Source organism: Bos taurus, chromosome 7 (assembly GCF_002263795.3).
Source record: "Bos taurus isolate L1 Dominette 01449 registration number 42190680 breed Hereford chromosome 7, ARS-UCD2.0, whole genome shotgun sequence".
Taxonomy (NCBI): domain Eukaryota; kingdom Metazoa; phylum Chordata; class Mammalia; order Artiodactyla; family Bovidae; genus Bos; species Bos taurus.
The window spans coordinates 39,381,389-39,398,826 of NC_037334.1; the positions used below are offsets into that span (position 1 = coordinate 39,381,389).

General features: G+C 45.3%; 1 protein-coding gene across 1 annotated transcript in view; it reads right to left on the reverse strand.

Moving 5' to 3' along the window:
• COL23A1 (collagen type XXIII alpha 1 chain) overlaps nt 1–17,438 on the reverse strand; it is a 403,501-nt gene that overhangs the window by 63,974 nt on the left and 322,089 nt on the right. The window contains exon 3 of the mRNA XM_002689036.5: nt 13,052–13,096. Coding sequence (XP_002689082.4) covers nt 13,052–13,096 — 45 coding nt within the window. The remainder of the gene's footprint in view (nt 1–13,051; nt 13,097–17,438) is intronic.

Below are 17,438 nucleotides of genomic sequence, written 5' to 3' on the forward strand. Positions count from 1 at the left end.
GAAAATGATGTGACTGACAAGGGATTAGTCTCCAGAATTTACAAACAGCTCATCATCAAAACAACCAATCCAATCAAAAATAGGCAGAAGACCTAAATAGACATTTCTCCGAAGAAGACATACAGATGGCTAATATGCACATAAAAGATGTTCAACATTTCTCTAATTATTAGAGAAATGCAAATCAAAAATACAATGCGATATCACCTCACACCGGTCAGAAAGACTATCATCAAAAAATCCACAAACAATAAATGCTGGACAGTGTGTGGCGAGAAGGGAACCCTCCTACACTGATGGTGGGAATGTAAATTGATATAGCCACTATGGAGAACAGTATGGAGGTTCCTTCAAAACTAAAAATAGAGCTACAATATGACACTGCAGTCCCACTCCTGGGCATATATTTGGAGAAAAAACATGATCCAAAAGGGTACATGCACCCCAATGTTCATTGCAGCACTGTTTACAACAGCCAAGACATGGAAGCAACCTAGATGCCCATTGACAGAGGAATGGATAAAGATGTGGTACATATATACAATGGAATATTACTCAGTCATTAAAAAGAATGAAATAAGGCCATTTGCAGCAACATGGATGAACCTAGAGAGTGTCATACTGAGTGAAGCAAGTCAGACAGGGAAGGAGAAATATCGTATGCCATCCCTTATATGTGGAATATAAAAAGAAATGATACAAATGAACTTACTTACAAAACAGAAAGAGGGTCATAGACTTAGAAAATGAACCTATGGTTGCCGGGAGTGGGGTGGGGAAGGGATAGTTAGGGACCTTGGGAAGATCATATACACACTGTTACATTCAAAATGGATAACCAACAAGGACTTATTGTATAGAACATGGAACTCTGCTCAATGTTATGTGCCAGCCTGGATGGGATTGGGGTTTAGGGGAGAACGGATACATGTGTATGTATAGCTGAGTCCCTTTGCTGTTCACCTGAGACTACCACAACATTGTTAATCTGCTATACCCCAATACAAACTAAAAATTTTAAGTTTGGAAAAAAACATAGGCAGAACACTCTCTGACATAAATCGCAGCAACATCTTTTTCAATTTATGTCTCAGAAAAATGGAAATAAAAACAAAAATAAACAAATGGGACCTACTTAAATTCAAAACCTTTTGCACAATAAAGGAAACAATAAACAAAATGAAAAGACAACCCACAGATTGGGAGAAAATATCTGCAAATGATGTGACCAAAAAGGGATTAGTCTCCAAAATTTACAAACAGCTCATAAGGTTTAACATCATCAAAATAAACAACCCAATCAAAAAATGGGCAGGAAACCTAAACAGACATTTCTCCAAAGACATACAGATGGCCAAAAGGCACATGAAAATATGTTCAATATTGCTAATGATTAAAGAATATAAAATCAAAACTATAAGGAGGTATCACCTCAGACCAGTCAGAATGGCTATGATAAAAAAAAAATCCACAAACAATAAATGCTGGAGAGGGTGTGGAGAGAAGGGAACCTTCCCACACTGCTTGGTGGAGATGTAATTTGGTACAGCCACTATGGAGAACAGTGTGGAGGCTCCTTAAAAAACTAAAAGCTAGAGCTACTATATGATCCAGCAATCCCACTTCTGGGCATATATACAGAGAAAGCCATGGTCCAAAAGGATACATACACCCTAATATTCATAGCAGCACTGTTTACAATGGGCTTCCCTGATGGCTCAGATGGTAAAGAATCTGCCGATAGTGCAGGAGACCTGGGTTCAATCCCTGGGTTGGGAAGATCCTCTGGAGGAGGGCATGGCAACCCACTCCAGTATTCTTGTCTGGAGAATCCCCATGGACAAAGGAGCCTGGAAGGCTAGAGTCCATGGGGTCACAAAGAGTCAGACGTGACCGAGCGATTAAGCACAACACAAGACATGGAGGGAACCTAAATGTCCCTCCTCCTCAACAGAGGAATGGATAAAGAAGATGTGGATAAAATGGATAAAGAAGATATGAGACAATGCCATTTGCAGCAACATGGTTGAACCTAGAGACTGTCATATTGAGTGAAGTAAGTCAGACAGGGAAGGAGAAATATTGTATGCCATCCTTTATATGTAGAAATGATACAGATGAAGTTATCCTTAAAACAGAAATACTCACAAAGTTAGAGAACAAACTTGCTAAGTGGGAAGAATGGGGGAAGGGATGGTCAGGGAGTTTGGGATCAACATGCACACACTGCTCTATTTAGGATGGATGACCAGCTGGGTCCTGCTGGGTAGCACAGGGAGCTCTGTGCAATGTTATGTGGCAGGCTGGATGGGAGGGGAGTTTGGGGGAGCATGGATACATGTATATGCATGGCTGAGTCCCTATGCTGCCCACCTGAAACTATCATCACATTGTTAATTGGCTATGCTGCTGCTGCTAAGTCGCTTGAGTCGTGTCCGACTCTGTGCGACCCCATAGACAGCAGCCTACCAGGCTCCCTTGTCCCTGGGATTCTCAAGGCAAGAACACTGGAGTGGGTTGCCATATACTTTGATATAAAACAGAAGCTTAAAAATGAATTCTCTCAAAAATAAGGAAAAAAAAAGAAAAAGTATCCATCAGTGACTTAGGGCGCCTCATGCTCTGGGAACTCCACTATCTCCTTTCCTCAGACTTCTCGTTTAACCCCTGCTGCCACTGAACTTGCACATTTTACAGGTGAATAAACTGAGGCTCAGAAAGCTTATTATGCCTTGGTCCTGGCCTGCTGGAACCCAGCATGATCCAGGCAGCCTGACTTCAAGTCTAACCAAGGGCAAACTATTTTTCCAGAAAGAGCTCTTACATTCACCGAGTGTCCCCTGAGGTCCCTGAGAGGGTGTGTGGCATGTCTGAAGTCACTTAGCTAGTGGGGAGCAGTTCAGGCTGGAAGCAGAGCTATGGGACCCCAGACCCACAGCACCTTCCACCATCCTCAGAAGAGTGGCTAGAGTGGGAATGGCAGCATTTCAGAGACACGTCCCTTCACTGGTGGGACAGGACACGTCTAGCCCAGCTGAAGTGAAGTGAAGTGAAAGTCAGTGGTGTCTGGCTCTTTGCGACCCCATGGACTATAGAGTCCATGGAATTCTCCAGGCCAGAACTACTGGAGTGAGGAGCCTTTCCCTTCTCCAGAGGATCTTCTCAACCCAGAGACTGAACCCGGGTCTCCTGCATTGCAGGCAGATTCTTTACCATCTGGAGCCACAAGGGAGATCTAAGAATACTGGAGTGGGTAGCCCATCCCTTCTCCAGTGGATCTTCCTGACCCAGGAATCTAACCGGGCTCTCCTGCATTGCAGAAGGATTCTTTGCCATCTGAATTATCAGGGAAACCCTCTAGCCCAGCTGAGAGACTTTAGACACTCCGTCACCTCTCATGAGCCCTTCTGGCAGCACATCACCAGCCACCATCACTTAGCACTGGCACTAGCATTACAACCTCATTCTTCTGGGCACCTCAGTCCCACCAACCAGCAGGCGCTGTGCGCTTAGTCGCTCAGTTGTGTCCTATTCTTTTTCAACCCCATGGACTGTAGCCCACCAGACTCCTCTGTCCACGGAATTCTCCAGGCAAGAACACTGGAGTGGGTTGCCATGAACTCCTCCAGGAAATCGTTCCCATCCAGGGACTGAACCCAGGTCTCCTGCATTGCAGGCAGATTCTTTATCATCTGAGCCACCAGGGAAACCCAGTGGGGCTTTTAAAAATGCTCACCCCTTCCCAGGGCTTCCCATTCACATGGAATAACAATACCTAGCCTCTCAGGAGACCTAGACTCCTGTGTGGCCCTGCTACTTGCTCTATCAGGCTTAGCTACGCACTGGGTCTCACTTGTCTCTCTCTCAGTTCCCCAAGGGCCCAGCTCTCTTCAACCTCGGACATTCACACCTGTCTTCACAACCGCGAAACTGAAGACATCTCCTCACCTTTTGCTCTTGCTTCCATCACAGCTGCCTGCCATTTTCTTCCAAGCACTTATCACAGTCTTTACTCCTGAAATCCACTTATGCATGTTTTGTTTATTTCTGTCAGCCCCACCAGCAAGGCAGCTCCCTGAGAGCTGGGGCTCTGTGTGTCTGGCTTCCCACCACCTCCCTGAGGCCTAGAACAGGGCCTGGCAGACACAAGTACTTTGTAAATACATGCTGAATGGATGAGAGGGAAGAAGGTCAGGAGAGCCGAGCCCTCGACTTCTGACATCGTTGTATAGTCAATCATTGATATCTAAGGTTGGGAATGGTTCCATGACTCCCCAAGATATCCAAATCCAAGGATGCTCAAATCCCTTATATAAAATAGTTATAGTTGCATATAACCTACGCAATCCTCTTGTATATTTGAAAGCATTTCTAGATTACTTGTCATACCACACAAATGTAAATACAGTGTAAATACTATGTAAATAGTTGCTGACGCACAGGAAATTCAAGTTTTGCCTTTTGGAACCTTCTGGAAATTAAAATTCTGATACGTGGTTGGTTAACTCCATGGAGGGCAAACCATACAAGATTTATGCAGTGGCCGCCAGCAGCCTCTGGAGATGGACTCGCTGGCCAGCCAAGAGCTTGGCTTGGGCTGTCCAGGGATTTCCCTGCTTAGGAAGTGAGGCTGGCTGCAGGGTCTCCAGGAGGCCACGTGGTGGTCTGGCCAGGGCCTGGCTCCATTCTGCACACAGTTTTCAAGTATGTTTTCAAATATTCAGGCATTGGCTGTATGTGCTTTATTTGCTGTTGGGAATGTGGGAGCAATTAATAGGAGTCAGATAACATGGGAAATAAAATGGGTCTGAGGGAGCAGAGGGTTTGATGGTTTTGGAGCCTCTTTAACCGAACTGATACAGCCTGATAGGGACAGTGTTTCCCAAGTGGGGAGCCAAGTGTCCTCACGCCTCAGGGTTAGAAGGGTGCAGGAGCTGCTCCTTGACAGCCAAGCAGAGGTGGGCGGAGGGCCTGGGGCCTACAACGCCTACCTACCTAGAGCTCTTAGCCCTTCTGGGGATGATCATTTCCTGAGTGTTTCCCAAAGGCTGTATTCCCGGAAAAGCAAACTGGGAAGAATTCCCATAGTCTGGCAAGTACGTGGCCTGCACACTTGGAGGTGGGGCTGGCCTTAGTGCATAAGGCTGCTGGGGTCACCATCCCTGCTCACAACGCACACCGGCCCCTCTGGCCTGTGCCGGGACTACTGACTCCCACTCTGCCGGCTCCCTGCTCTGCCCAACAGGCTCTGGCTCCTATCCAGGCCTCTGCCTCTTCCCACTCAGCAGCTTGGGTTACAGGGCCTGGCTCTTGACTCTTGGAAGCCCACTGACCCATGAGGAAATGACCTTCAGCCATGCTTCTTGGGTTTTTCCCAGGGGAGCAGAGTGGTCCAAGGCTTTTGAACTGAGTTTGCAGGTAGATGAAATGAGGCTTGGAGGCTGGCAAATCCAGAGCCAGTACTGAGTCAGCAAGCCAAGCGATTAGGTCAGGCCTCAGGCCCTGGATTTAAACAGGGCAATACTGCCAGGGAGTGTGGAGGCCTTAGAACCTGGCTCTTCAGCTCACGAGCTCTAGACCTTGAGCACGCGGCTGTACCCTTGGAGGCAAAGTCTGCTTGGGAGAAACATGGGGAGTAACAATCCTGCTTCTCTGGACTGCTACGAGGACTGAGTAAGATACTGTGTGTGCATAAAGTGCCCAGGACATCAGTGGCTCAGAGGGGGCACCAAAGCCCAGTGCTGGCTGCAGTTACAGCACAGCATTCTTCCTCTTTCTAACACATGTATGCATTCTGTGCAGACACACACGTAGACACACAGAAAGAAGAGAAACACAGATGGTGGTTTTCCATTGTTTGGCTCATGTTGCCGAACAAACACTGACTGCACAACAGGTTTGAAGAGGCTCGTTTTGAAATGGCACCTGAGATGGCTCTCCAGCATTTTGGTATGGAGGTTTGCTCTGGCAATCACCCTAGTCAGACTCTGTGCAGGGCCGGCAGTGGTGCTAATTAGAAGTCTAAGGTGAAAAGTAAACTCATTGGATTAAAGAAAAAAAGAAACTAGTCCTATTGAAGTGTAATTCATATACCATGAAATTCACTCTTTTAAAAGCATAAACAGGTACTTTTTGATATATTCACAGAATTGTGTAACCATCATCATTGTGTAATTTTCTTTCAGTTCAGTTCAGGTCAGTCGCTCGGTTGTGTTCAACTCTTTGCGACCCCATGGACTGCAGCACGCCAGTCTTCCCTGTCCATCACCAACTCCTAGAGCTTAATCAGACTCAGGTCCATTGAGTCAGTGATGCCATCCAACCATCTCATCCTCCCTCGTCCCCTTCTCCTCCTGCCTTCAATCTTTCCCAGCATCAGGGTCTTTTCCAATGAGTCGGTTCTTCACATCAGGTGGCCAAGTATTGGGGTTTCAGCTTCAGCATCAGTCCTTCCAATGAATATTCAGGACTCAGTTCCTTTAGGATGGACTGGTTGGATCTCCTTGCAGTCCAAGGGACTCTCAAGAGTCTTCTCCAACACCACAGTTCAAAAGCATCAATTCTTCGACACTCAGCTTTCTTTATAGTCCAACTCTCACATCCATACATGACTACTGGAAAAACCATAGCTTTGACTAGATGGACCTTTGTTGGTAAAGTAATGACACTGCTTTTTAATATGCTGTCTAGGTTGGTCATAACTTTCCTTCCAAGGAGCAAGTGTCACTGTTTCCATTGTTTCCCCATCTATTTGCCATGAAATGATGGGACTGGATGCCATGATCTTAGTTTTCTGAATGTTGAGTTTTAAGCCAACCTTTTCACTCTCCTCTTTCACTTTCATCAAGAGGCTCTTTAGTCCTTCGCTTTCTGCCATAAAGGTGGGGTCATCTGCGTATCTGAGGTTGTTGATATTTCTCCCGGCAATCTTGATTCCAGCTTGTGCTTCATCCAGCCCAGCATTTCTCATGATGTACTCTGCATATAAGTTAAATAAGCAGGGTGACAATATACAGCCTTGACATACTCCTTTCCCAATTTGGAACCAGTCTGTTGTTCCATGTCCAGTTCTAACTGTCGCTTCTTGACCTGCATACAGATTTCTCAGGAGGCAGCTCAGGTAGTCTGGTATTCCCATCTCTTTAAGAATTTTCCATAGTTTGTTGTGATCCACACAGTCAAAGGCTTTGGCGTTGTCAATAAAGCAAAATTTTCTTTATCCTCCATTTTTTAAAAAAACAGAATGTGTCTTTTAAAAATAATTTTATGTGTGTATGTATTTATTTTTATTTTTGGTTGCACTGGGTCTTCATTGCTGTGAGGGATTTTCTCTAGCTGCAGCAAGCAGGGGCTACTCTCTAGCTGAGGTGTGTGGGCTTCTCATCGTTGGAGCACAGGTTCTAGGGCGAAGGGGGTTCAGCAGTTTTGGCTCCCAGGCTCTAGACACAGGCCCAGTAGTTGTGGTGCAAAGGCTTAGTTGCTCTGTGGCAGGTGGGATCTTCCTGGATCAGGGGTCAAACCCAACTCTCCTGCATTGGCAGAATGATTCTTCCTGCTGAGCCACCAGGGAAGCTCTACCTTTCATTTTTGAAAGAGAGTTTTGCTGGACATATGGTTCTAGGTTGGTGGTTTGTATTTGTTTAGTCATTTGAATGGGTCAGATCATCCCATTGCCTTCTAGCCTCTATTATTTCTGGTGGGAAGTCAGGGTTTTTATCTTATTGAAGTTCTCTTGTATGGATGAGTTGTTTCTCTCTTGCTGCTTTCAAGACTTCCTCTTTGACTTTCAGTATTTTGCTGTAATATGTCTGGGTCTGATTCTTAGATCTATAGAAAGATTTATGCTTAATATAATTTCTCAGAAGGTAGGACTTATGTGTATCAATTTGCTACTTAATTTCTGTATGTCTTATATATATATATTTTTTTTGCCTGCATGATGCAGCATGTGGGATCTTAATTCTTTGGTGAGGGATCGAACCTGGGTCCTATGCAGGGGGTGTGGGTTTGATCCCTGGTTGAGGAACTAAGATCCCAAATGCCACACAGTGCAGTCAAAAATGAAAAAAAAATTTTATACTCTTTCATATTTATCTGTTATTTCATTGAAACTCTTTAATTCTGTGTGTGTGGATTTAAATTACTGTCTAATGTCCTTTAATTTTAGACTGAAGGAATCCCTTTAATATTTCTTGTAGAGCACACTGCTAGTGATGAATTCTCTTCATTTCTGCTTTCCTGGGCATGTCTTATTTTCTTTTTCATTTTTTAAGAACAGTTTTTCTTGTTATAGAGGTTTTTTTTTTTTTTTTTTGATACTTTGTTGTTGTTGTTATAGAGTTCTTTTTTGACAATTTTTTCTTTTTTCCCATCACTTTGAATATGTCATACCAACTGCCTTATGACTTTTGTGGTTTCTAATAAGAAATCAGCTATTAATCTTATCAAGGATTCCGTTTCTGTGATGAGTCATTGTTCTTTCACTGCTTTCAAGATTTTTTCTTTCACGTGTGTGTGGAGCAGGCACTCTTCCTTAGACAGGATCATCTCAACTGACATATCTTCAAGTTTGCTGGTTCTTCTGCCAGCCCAAATCTACTTTTGAGCCCCATTAGTGAATTAATCATTTCAGTATTGTACTTTACAGCTTCAGAATTTCTATTTTGTTCCTTTAAATACACTTTCTATCTTTTTATTGATAATCTCCATTTGGTGGTACATAATTTTAATAGTTTCTTTTCATTATTTAGACATGATTTCATTTAGTTCTTTGAACATATTTGTAATAGCCATTATAAAATCTTTGTCTAGTAAGTTCATCTGGGCTTACTCACTGATAGTTTTAACTGCTTTCCCCCCGCTTTTCCCCCCATTGCCACACTTTCTTATATCTTTGTGTGTTTCATAATTTTTGTTAAAAACAGTATTTCAAATAGTCTAATGTGGCCACTCTAGAAATTAGATACTCCTCCTCCTTTCCAGAGTTTGTTCTTGTTTGTTCAGGGCCTTTTCTGAGCTAAATGTGTACACATTTTCTCTGAAATGTGTACTCTTTGTCATGGCAGTTACTGGATTCTCTGCTTGGTTTTCTTAACTGTTAGCTTAGGTCAGAGGTTTTCTTTAATGCCTTGAACTGGTAGATCTCCCAATCTGTGCCAAGGGACTCTTTGTGTGTGTTGAGCATAATTTCAACACTCTATCAGGTTACAACTCTGCCTTTGCCTTCACTTTTTGCTTGAATGGAGCCTCAAGGTCAGCGAGAGGTGAGAGACTGGGGTTCTTTTAGGTCTTTCCCTACGCAGGCATGTATATTCTAGATCCCCAGGTATGTTGGAGCATTTTAAAGCTTCTTTGGACAGTTCATCCCCTTGATTTTCATTTAAGTTGCTGTGTCAGCTTCTTGTTGCTCCAACTGGTATTGCCACCTTAGGCAGCTGCAATGTTAAACAATTGTTGCTGAGTGTTTCTGGCAAACACTCTTAGGATATGGCTTTTCCCAGTAAGTGAGCTCTGCATCAGTTAAAAAAAAAAAAAAAAAAAAAGACAAGTCACGTGTATGGGCCTTTCCAGGGAGCTGACAGTGACAATTTTTGGAGAATGAGCATTTGAGGAGCTTCAAACTTGTTCTGCCACCTCCAATGGCTGCTCATTTTCACAGGTACTGTGATTGTGAGGCTGTGATGGTTTTAGGGTTACCATGGGGCTGGGGAGATGAGCAAATTAAAAAGCTACAAACCTCACTGCTCTCAGCAAGGTTCAGACCTTTTTATAAAATTAACATTTCTTAGGTTGTTACCAGACATTGATTTTCAGAATTTGGAAAAGGTCATTTTCTTCCTAGCATTATTGTGGCTTCTATGGAGGAGCTGATTTTCAGAGGTCCTTACTCTACCATTCCGGCAGTGCTTCTGCTGTATTTTTAGAAAGTGTTCCTTAGGACCAGGGTGGATAGAAAACCTTAACACTAAAACTGCTGATCTAAGGCTGGCACCTGCAGAGATCTGGTGAGTGGCTCCATTTGTCTCTATAGGTTTAGCACAGCCAAGCAAAATTTGTTTTCATCCCTTCCTGCCTCCTAACCCTTTATCCTTCATTTGCCCATCAGTCCCTCTCTCTCTCTCCTCCCTTTCCTCCCTACTTCCTGTCAACAAGCATTTATTGGCCATCTCTTTAGTGCCTGGGGTCAAACTGCTCTGGGAGCCCATCTTTGGTGGAGAAGGACATGTTTGCAGAGCAGACCACCAGCACTTCAGGGAGTTCCGGGACTGAGGGAGGGATCTAGAGCTAGGGGAGCCAGGAAAGACTGATCGATGCTCATGGAGAAAGGGGAATCCCGAAGGAGAAAAAAAAATCCTGCTTAAGTTCCCTAGAAAGAGGATCCCAAGGATACTGCTGGGCTTCCTCAGCTGAGAAATAGGCTACTGGGGAGACGAAAAAATCCGTTCTATTATGATAAACATACAAACACACTGAAGGCCCTGTGAAGTATATTCCAGGCAAAGGCTCCCACTGAGAGCTGGAGAGGCCCCATCTCCACAGGTGGGCCGGGTCAGTTTTGTCTGCAGCAGCAGCAAGAAACCCTCTCAGCCAGATATTGTCCCACCAGGCAAACAAACAAACAAACAAAAACCTTTCTCCCTGGGGCTCAAGAAAAGCCTGGTTTGTACAGGGGAAGGACCCAAAGCCAAGAGGTGCATGTATGTGAAACTGTAGAAATAAACACGAGGCCCAGCCAAAGCTAATCAGAGAGGGACATCTGCTCTGTGCTGCTCACACCATTCTGTGATGGGCAGACCACAGGGCATCCCATGGGAAAGGGTAGTGAAGGGGAGGAGGGGCTGCCCACCCCTTACCCAGCAGCTGACCTTAGACAAGACATTTCTCCCCGTGAAGCATCAGTTTCCTTATCTACAAAATGGGGATAATAACAAATTCGTATCTTTCGCAGAGCTCTGTGAGGATCACATGAGATGAAGGACTTGGGAGGACACAGCATGGGGTCAGGGGTCCATTGAGTCCTTGATTTTCCCTTGACTTTTAGATCAGTTATGAACTGGAGTCATAATTCTAATGAGTTTTTAAGTTGAGTAATATACTTTGTCCTAAAAAAAGTCACTATCTATTCCTCTTTTTCTTCCAAAAAGGACATCAGGAGCTTACAATAAAAGGCAATAAAATCTTTTACGAGGGCATAAATGAGAACTGAGTGATGAAGTGTGTATTTGGCAGGCAGTGGTGCAGGGGGTGCGGGGTGGGGAGTGATTACACAGAAAATCCATTGTAATCAAATACAAAATAGTCTCCAGCTTCTGGAAGTCAAAGCAAACCCAGTACCACGAAAGGCATTTCCTGCCAGTGAACTCTGGGGAGTTTATCCAGTAAGGAACTAGATTGGGTAAGCATGTAGCAAATCGTGGGGACAAGAGGCCCATGCCCAGGGCCAGGAAGAAGAATCTGAGCTTCACAGAGAACCTGCCTTGTTTCTCCCAGATTCAGTCTGCCTGGGGTCCTCCTGATGGTGGAGCATGGTTACCACCATGCTGTCCTTATGAAGTTGCCTAGGGGCTGAGCGTGTGTGCATTCATTCATTCACGGTTCTGTGCATTTCCATTCCCTGGAGGCTCCTCTGCACCAGGCTGTTAAATGCGTCTGTAGACTTGGGGTGTTGTCCCCAGCCAGAAGGATTAGATAAGACTTTTTGGAGGAGATGCTTGAGCTAGGCCAAAAGGACAAAGCATAGTGAACTTGGGGTAACAGTCCAGGTACAGGAGGAGAGATCTGGGTGGGGGAAGATATGAGCGCAGGTTCAGAGTGGGAGGACCCTGGACATAGCTGGAGGTGGGGGGCATGGGAGGAGTAGTGAGAACTGTGCTGAGACAGACTGAGGTGGACAGATGGGAGGTTTGGTGTGGGAGTGGGGAGGGAGGGATCAAGGAGGATGCCCCTTGCCTGCATAGGGAAGCAGCTGGCTGGAGGTCCCTTCCCTGCAATGGGGAGCTGGATGAGGGCAGGCTAGGGGAAGTGCTGGGTTCAGTGGGGCCAGGTTCAACCTCTGGGTCCAGAGGGGATGACTTGGCTAGAGGAAGGAAGAGGGGCGTTATCAGCATTATGGGGGTGCCAGAGCCACAGGGGTGGGAGAGAAAGAAGGCCAAGGGCAAATCCATGTACGAGGCAAGTGGGGTCTCATAGGAAAGGTATATGAGAAGGGGTCAGAGATGCGGGAGAAAACACAGGCAAGAGTCAGCAGGGGGCCTTGGGGAACAGCCAGTATGAGGCTCAGGAAGAGAGACAGCAATGCATTTGCTGTCTGCCTGTGTGGCCACCAGGAGGTCAGTGGTAACCTTTGGCCAAAATGATGTGAGTGGATTGGCAGTGAAAAGAGACTGGAGGGGCTTGGAGGAGCGGAAGGCAAGGTGGAGGAGATGGGAGCCCAACAGGGGTGTGCAGCCTCTGAGGGAAGCTTTACGGTGAGTTGGGCGAAGGGTATGAAAGAGTGCATTTTGGGTGAAAGGAAAATGGCAGGAGGGAGGCTGATGGCAAATGCAGGCGAGTCTGAAGGTTGTATGGCAGGAAAGTGAAGGGGTCTTCTCCTGGTGGCTCTGCCAAGGGAAGGACTGGCCAAGTCTGTGGAGGGATGGGGACACGGAGGAGAACCATCTTGTGTCAAGGGACCCAGGGTAGCAACCCTGGGTGGTGGAATCACCATCTATTCCCACAAAGACAGGAGGTCATTTCAGAGTGGGAGACGGGGGTAAAATTTAAAAATAAAATAAAATAAAAAAATAAATAAAATTTCTGAGGCTGATAATGAGGTTCAGGGGGTGGCTGAGGGCATAGAGGGGACTGTCACTGGAACTGTGACACTGAAATGATGCCAAGAAGTCAGCACTGGGCACTGCAGCTCTGGGGACAGTGGCTGGAATTGGAGGGTGAGACAGAGACCTGGTCCTTGGTTATGGGCTGCTGCGGGGACTGGCGCCTCCAGCCAGGTTCCAGGTCAAGGGCAGACTTCCAGGTCGAGGTTTAGGAACTAAGAAAACCTGGGACTCACCGGGATCACCTCTTCTTCCGGGCTTGCCACGCCGTCCAGGGGGGCCTAGACAGAAAACAAGGATGGACTCTTTTAAGATGGGAAGCCAGTGGCCTTGGGGACAGCCTGCCTGCTGCCAGCTGCCCCCAACTCACATTCATCGCAGCAGCTGGGGGGATAGCGTGCCCACCGCCTTGCTGGCTGGGAGAGTGGAGAGAAGTGTGAAGAAAGCTCTGTCTCCTGTCCCTCCCTTACCCCTGCTCCTCTGGATCATCCTTATTGGTTGCATTCTCATCCCCCACTCATTCATTTAGTTATTCAATTATCTGTTTATTATTTCATTCACAAGTCCTTTCCCATTCAAAAATGTATACTGCCTAGAAACTCTTGAGGCAGGAGATTGCCACTGAGAAACTTCCAACTTACAAGAAAAATAAGGCTGAGGATGGCAGTTATCTTATGAAAGCCTGGACAAATGCTTTTTAATATTCACTAAAATAAAGCAACAGAGAGAGCACACCACATAAAGACACTGTCGTGTGTACAGGCTCAGTTGCTCAGTCGTGTCTGACTCTTGCAACCGCATGGACTGTAGCCCACCAGGCTTCTCTGTCCATGGGATTCTCCAGGCGAGAATACTGGACTGGGTTGCCATGCTTTCCTCTAGGGGTTCTTTCCAACCCAGGGATCAAACCCAGGTCTTCCGCATTGCAGGCAATTCTTTACCATCTGATGCCCTTCTCCAAAAGACACTATCATGGCATCTCAGATGCTTAAACTCAGAGATAACAGGCTCTATCCTATCCACCTACCTCCTTCCTCTGTTCATTAAACACTTTGGCACCTCCCTCCCCTTCCCCACAGCTCCAGGGAGACACCATAAAGTTCTTGTGATTTATTGCACATAATGTGCACACTGATGCATGTGCTTTTTGGTATCCAGTCTCATCCACATGGTTTTGCACTTTCTGAATCTGATGTAGATCATCCTGCCTTCTCCTTCTGCCCCTGGGCCCACATCAGCCCCCAAGACCAGAGTGACTGAGATGCTGAAGAGGGAGAGGGCTCTAGGTACCGGAACAGGCGGCAGGGCTCAGAGAACAGCTCACCTGGCCTTGGAGTGGAGGGCGGAGCTCATGCCTCCTTGCCTTCCCCTCCCTGTTTCTGTTTTCACTCCCGTTAGTCTAACTACCTCTGGTTCTTTCTCCTGTTTTCTCAGGTGGGAGAAGGTGTGCAGAAACGAAGTCGCAGGCACTAGATTGTAATTTATACCTCTCTTCATCCTGCCCCTCACTGTGCTCCCAGCTCTGGGCCGGGCCTGGAGGCAACTTAGGAACAGCTTGTGTCATAAGCACTGTTCTTTCGTAAAAGTCAACTTTAAGGGGATTTCCCTGATGTTCCAGTGGTTAGGACTTTGCTTTCCAATGCAGGGGTTTTAGGTTTGATCCCTAATGGGGGAGCTAAGATCCCACATGCCTCAGGGCCAAAAAACTAAAACATAAAACAGAAGCAATATTGTAACAAATTCAATAAACTTTAGAAATGGTCCACATTAAAAAAAAAAAAAAAACAAACTTAAAAAAAAGCCAACTTTAAACCCCCTCAAAAATTCCTGGAACAATCGCAGAGTAGAGGCAGAGACCAGCCATGAACCAGGTCTGTGGCAGGACGGCTCACTGAGAAATTAGTGTGCCTGTGTGTGTTTCTCTTTATTGTTCTCTTCATTTTTAAGCAGGTAGTCATCCCCACTTGTGGGCTCCCTGGGTAGCTCAAATGGTAAAGAATCTGCCTGCAATGCGGGAGACCTGGGTTTGATCCCTGAGTAAGGAAGATCCCCTGGAGAAGGGCATGGAAATCCACTCCAGTATTGTGGCCTGGAGAATCCCATGGACAGGGAAGCCTGGTGAGCTACAGCCCATGGGATTGCAGAGTCAGACATGTCCGAGTGACTAACACACACACACATGACCATTTGTGCACCTGAAATGGGGGTCTGGGACAGAGCAGAAAAGCAGAGGTGGCCCCAGGTCAGTGGTGCTTCCAACTTTTATTAGGGGGGGTGTCCTGGATGGGGAGGATGGAGGGCTTCTGAGGAAGAGAGAGAGAAGGGACTCCTGTGGAGGGGAGGAGTTACATATTAGACTCTGAAACCTTTGCAAACCCCATGGGTGAGTTAAGAATGAATTTCATGCCAGCCTTATGGACTGGGGGGCTTGAGCTTAGAAGGTTAAACAAACTTTATTTAATTTTTTTTTCTTCTTCTTTTTTTAAATTTTATTTTATTTTTAAACTTTACAATATTATATTAGTTTTGCCAAATATCGAAATGAATCCGCCACAGGTATACCTGTGTTTAAACAAACTTTAAAAAGTGAGAAACATGCTATTTCTTGCACTACTGAGTTTGTAGTTAAAAATGTTTTTATTGTGGTGCCAAACATAAAATTTAGTCTTAACCTTCTTTATGTGTGTAGTATAGTAGTGCTAATTAAACACACACTGTCATGCAACAAATTTCTAGAACTTTTCAACTTCTAAAACTGAAACTCTATATCTACTGAACAACTCCCATTCTGCCCTTCCCTCCAGCCCCTGGAAACTGCCATTCTGCTTTGCGTTTGTCAGAGCTTAATGATTTAAGGTATCTCAGACAAGTGGAATCATGCAGTATTTGTCTTTTTGTAATTGGTTTCTTTCATTTAGCATAACGTCCTCAAGGTTCATCCATGTCTCAACATATGATAAGACTTTCATTCCCTTTTTTAAAAAAGACTTTATATATATATATGTGTGTAAAATAAATATATATATTTAAATTAATTAACTTTCCCTGGTTGCTCAGATGGTAAAGAATCTGTCTGCAATGTGGGAGATCTGGGTTTTATCCCTGGGTCAGGAAGATCCCCTGGAGAAGGGAATGGCAACCCACTCCGGTATTTTAGAGAATCCCATGGACAGAGAAGCCTGGTGGGCTACAGTTCGTAGGATCACAAAGAGTCAGCCACTACTAACACTTTATTAATCTTTGCCTGCGCTGAGTCTTCATTGTGTTGTGGGGGATTTCTCTAGCTGTGGTGAGTGGAAGCTACTCTTTAGCTGTGGTGTGTGGGCTTCTCATTGCGGTGGCTTCTCTTGCTGCAGAGCATGGGGCTCCAGAGCGTGGGCTCAGTAGGTATGGTGCACAGACTTATTTACTCTGTGGCATGTGGGATACTCCTGGAACAGGATCGAATACGTGTCCCCTGTATTGGCAGATGGAGTCTTCTCCACTGTACCACCGGGGGAGTCCTTCCTTTTTAAGGCTGAATAATGGTTGGTATAGTCAAAGCTATGGTTTTTCCAGTGGTCATGTACGGATGTGAGAGTTGGACTATAAAGAAGGCTAAGTGCCGAAGAATTGATTTTTTTGAACTGTGGTGTTAGAGAAGACTCCTGAGTGTCCCTTGGACAGCAAAGAGATCAAATCAGTCAGTCCTAAAGGAAATCAACCCTGGGTATTCTTTGGAAGGACTAATGCTGAAGCTGAAGCCCCAATACTTTGGCCACCTGATGTGAAGAGCGGACTTGTTGGAAAAGACCCTGATGCTGCGAAATACTGAGGGCAGGAGGTGAAGGGGCCACAGAGGATGAGATGGTTGGATGACATCTTCAACTCAATGGAGATGAATTTGAGCAAACTCTGGGAAATAGTGAAAGACAGGGAAGCCTGGTGTGCTGCAGTCCATGGGGTCACCAAGAGTCGGACAGGACTGAGCGACTGCACAATAGTCCGTTGTATGTGTCTGCCACATTTTCTTCATCCATTCATCTTTTTTTTTTTTTTTTTGCTGTTCTGGGTCTTCCTGTGGTACATGGGCTCTCTAACTGTGGTGTGTAGGCTCGGTTGCCCCACGGGCATACGGGATCTTAGATCTCTGACCAGAGATTGAACCCTCATCCCCTGCATTAGAAGGTGGATTTTTAAACACTGGACCACCAGGGAAGTCCTATCTTCATCCATTCATCTTTTCAGTTGATGACACTTGGGTTTCTTCTCCCTCTTGTGAACAATGCTGCAATAACATGGGTGTGCAAGTATCTCTTCAGGATTCTTTTTCAATTGGTTGGGATACATACCCACAAGTAGAATTGCTGGATCGTATGGTAATTCTATTTTTAATTTTTTGAGGGAATGCTATTCTGTTTTCTATAGTGGCTACACTATTTTATATCCCCACCAACAGTGCACATGTGTTTTATTATTTCTCCACATCCTTGCCAACACTTGTTACTTTCTTTTCTTTTTTTTTTTTTTGATAGTGGCCATCCTAATGGGTATGAGGTGATATCTTGACTTGGATTTCTCTAATAATTAGTGATGTAGCGTACCTGTTAGCTATTTATATATCTTCTTTGAAGAAATGTCTAT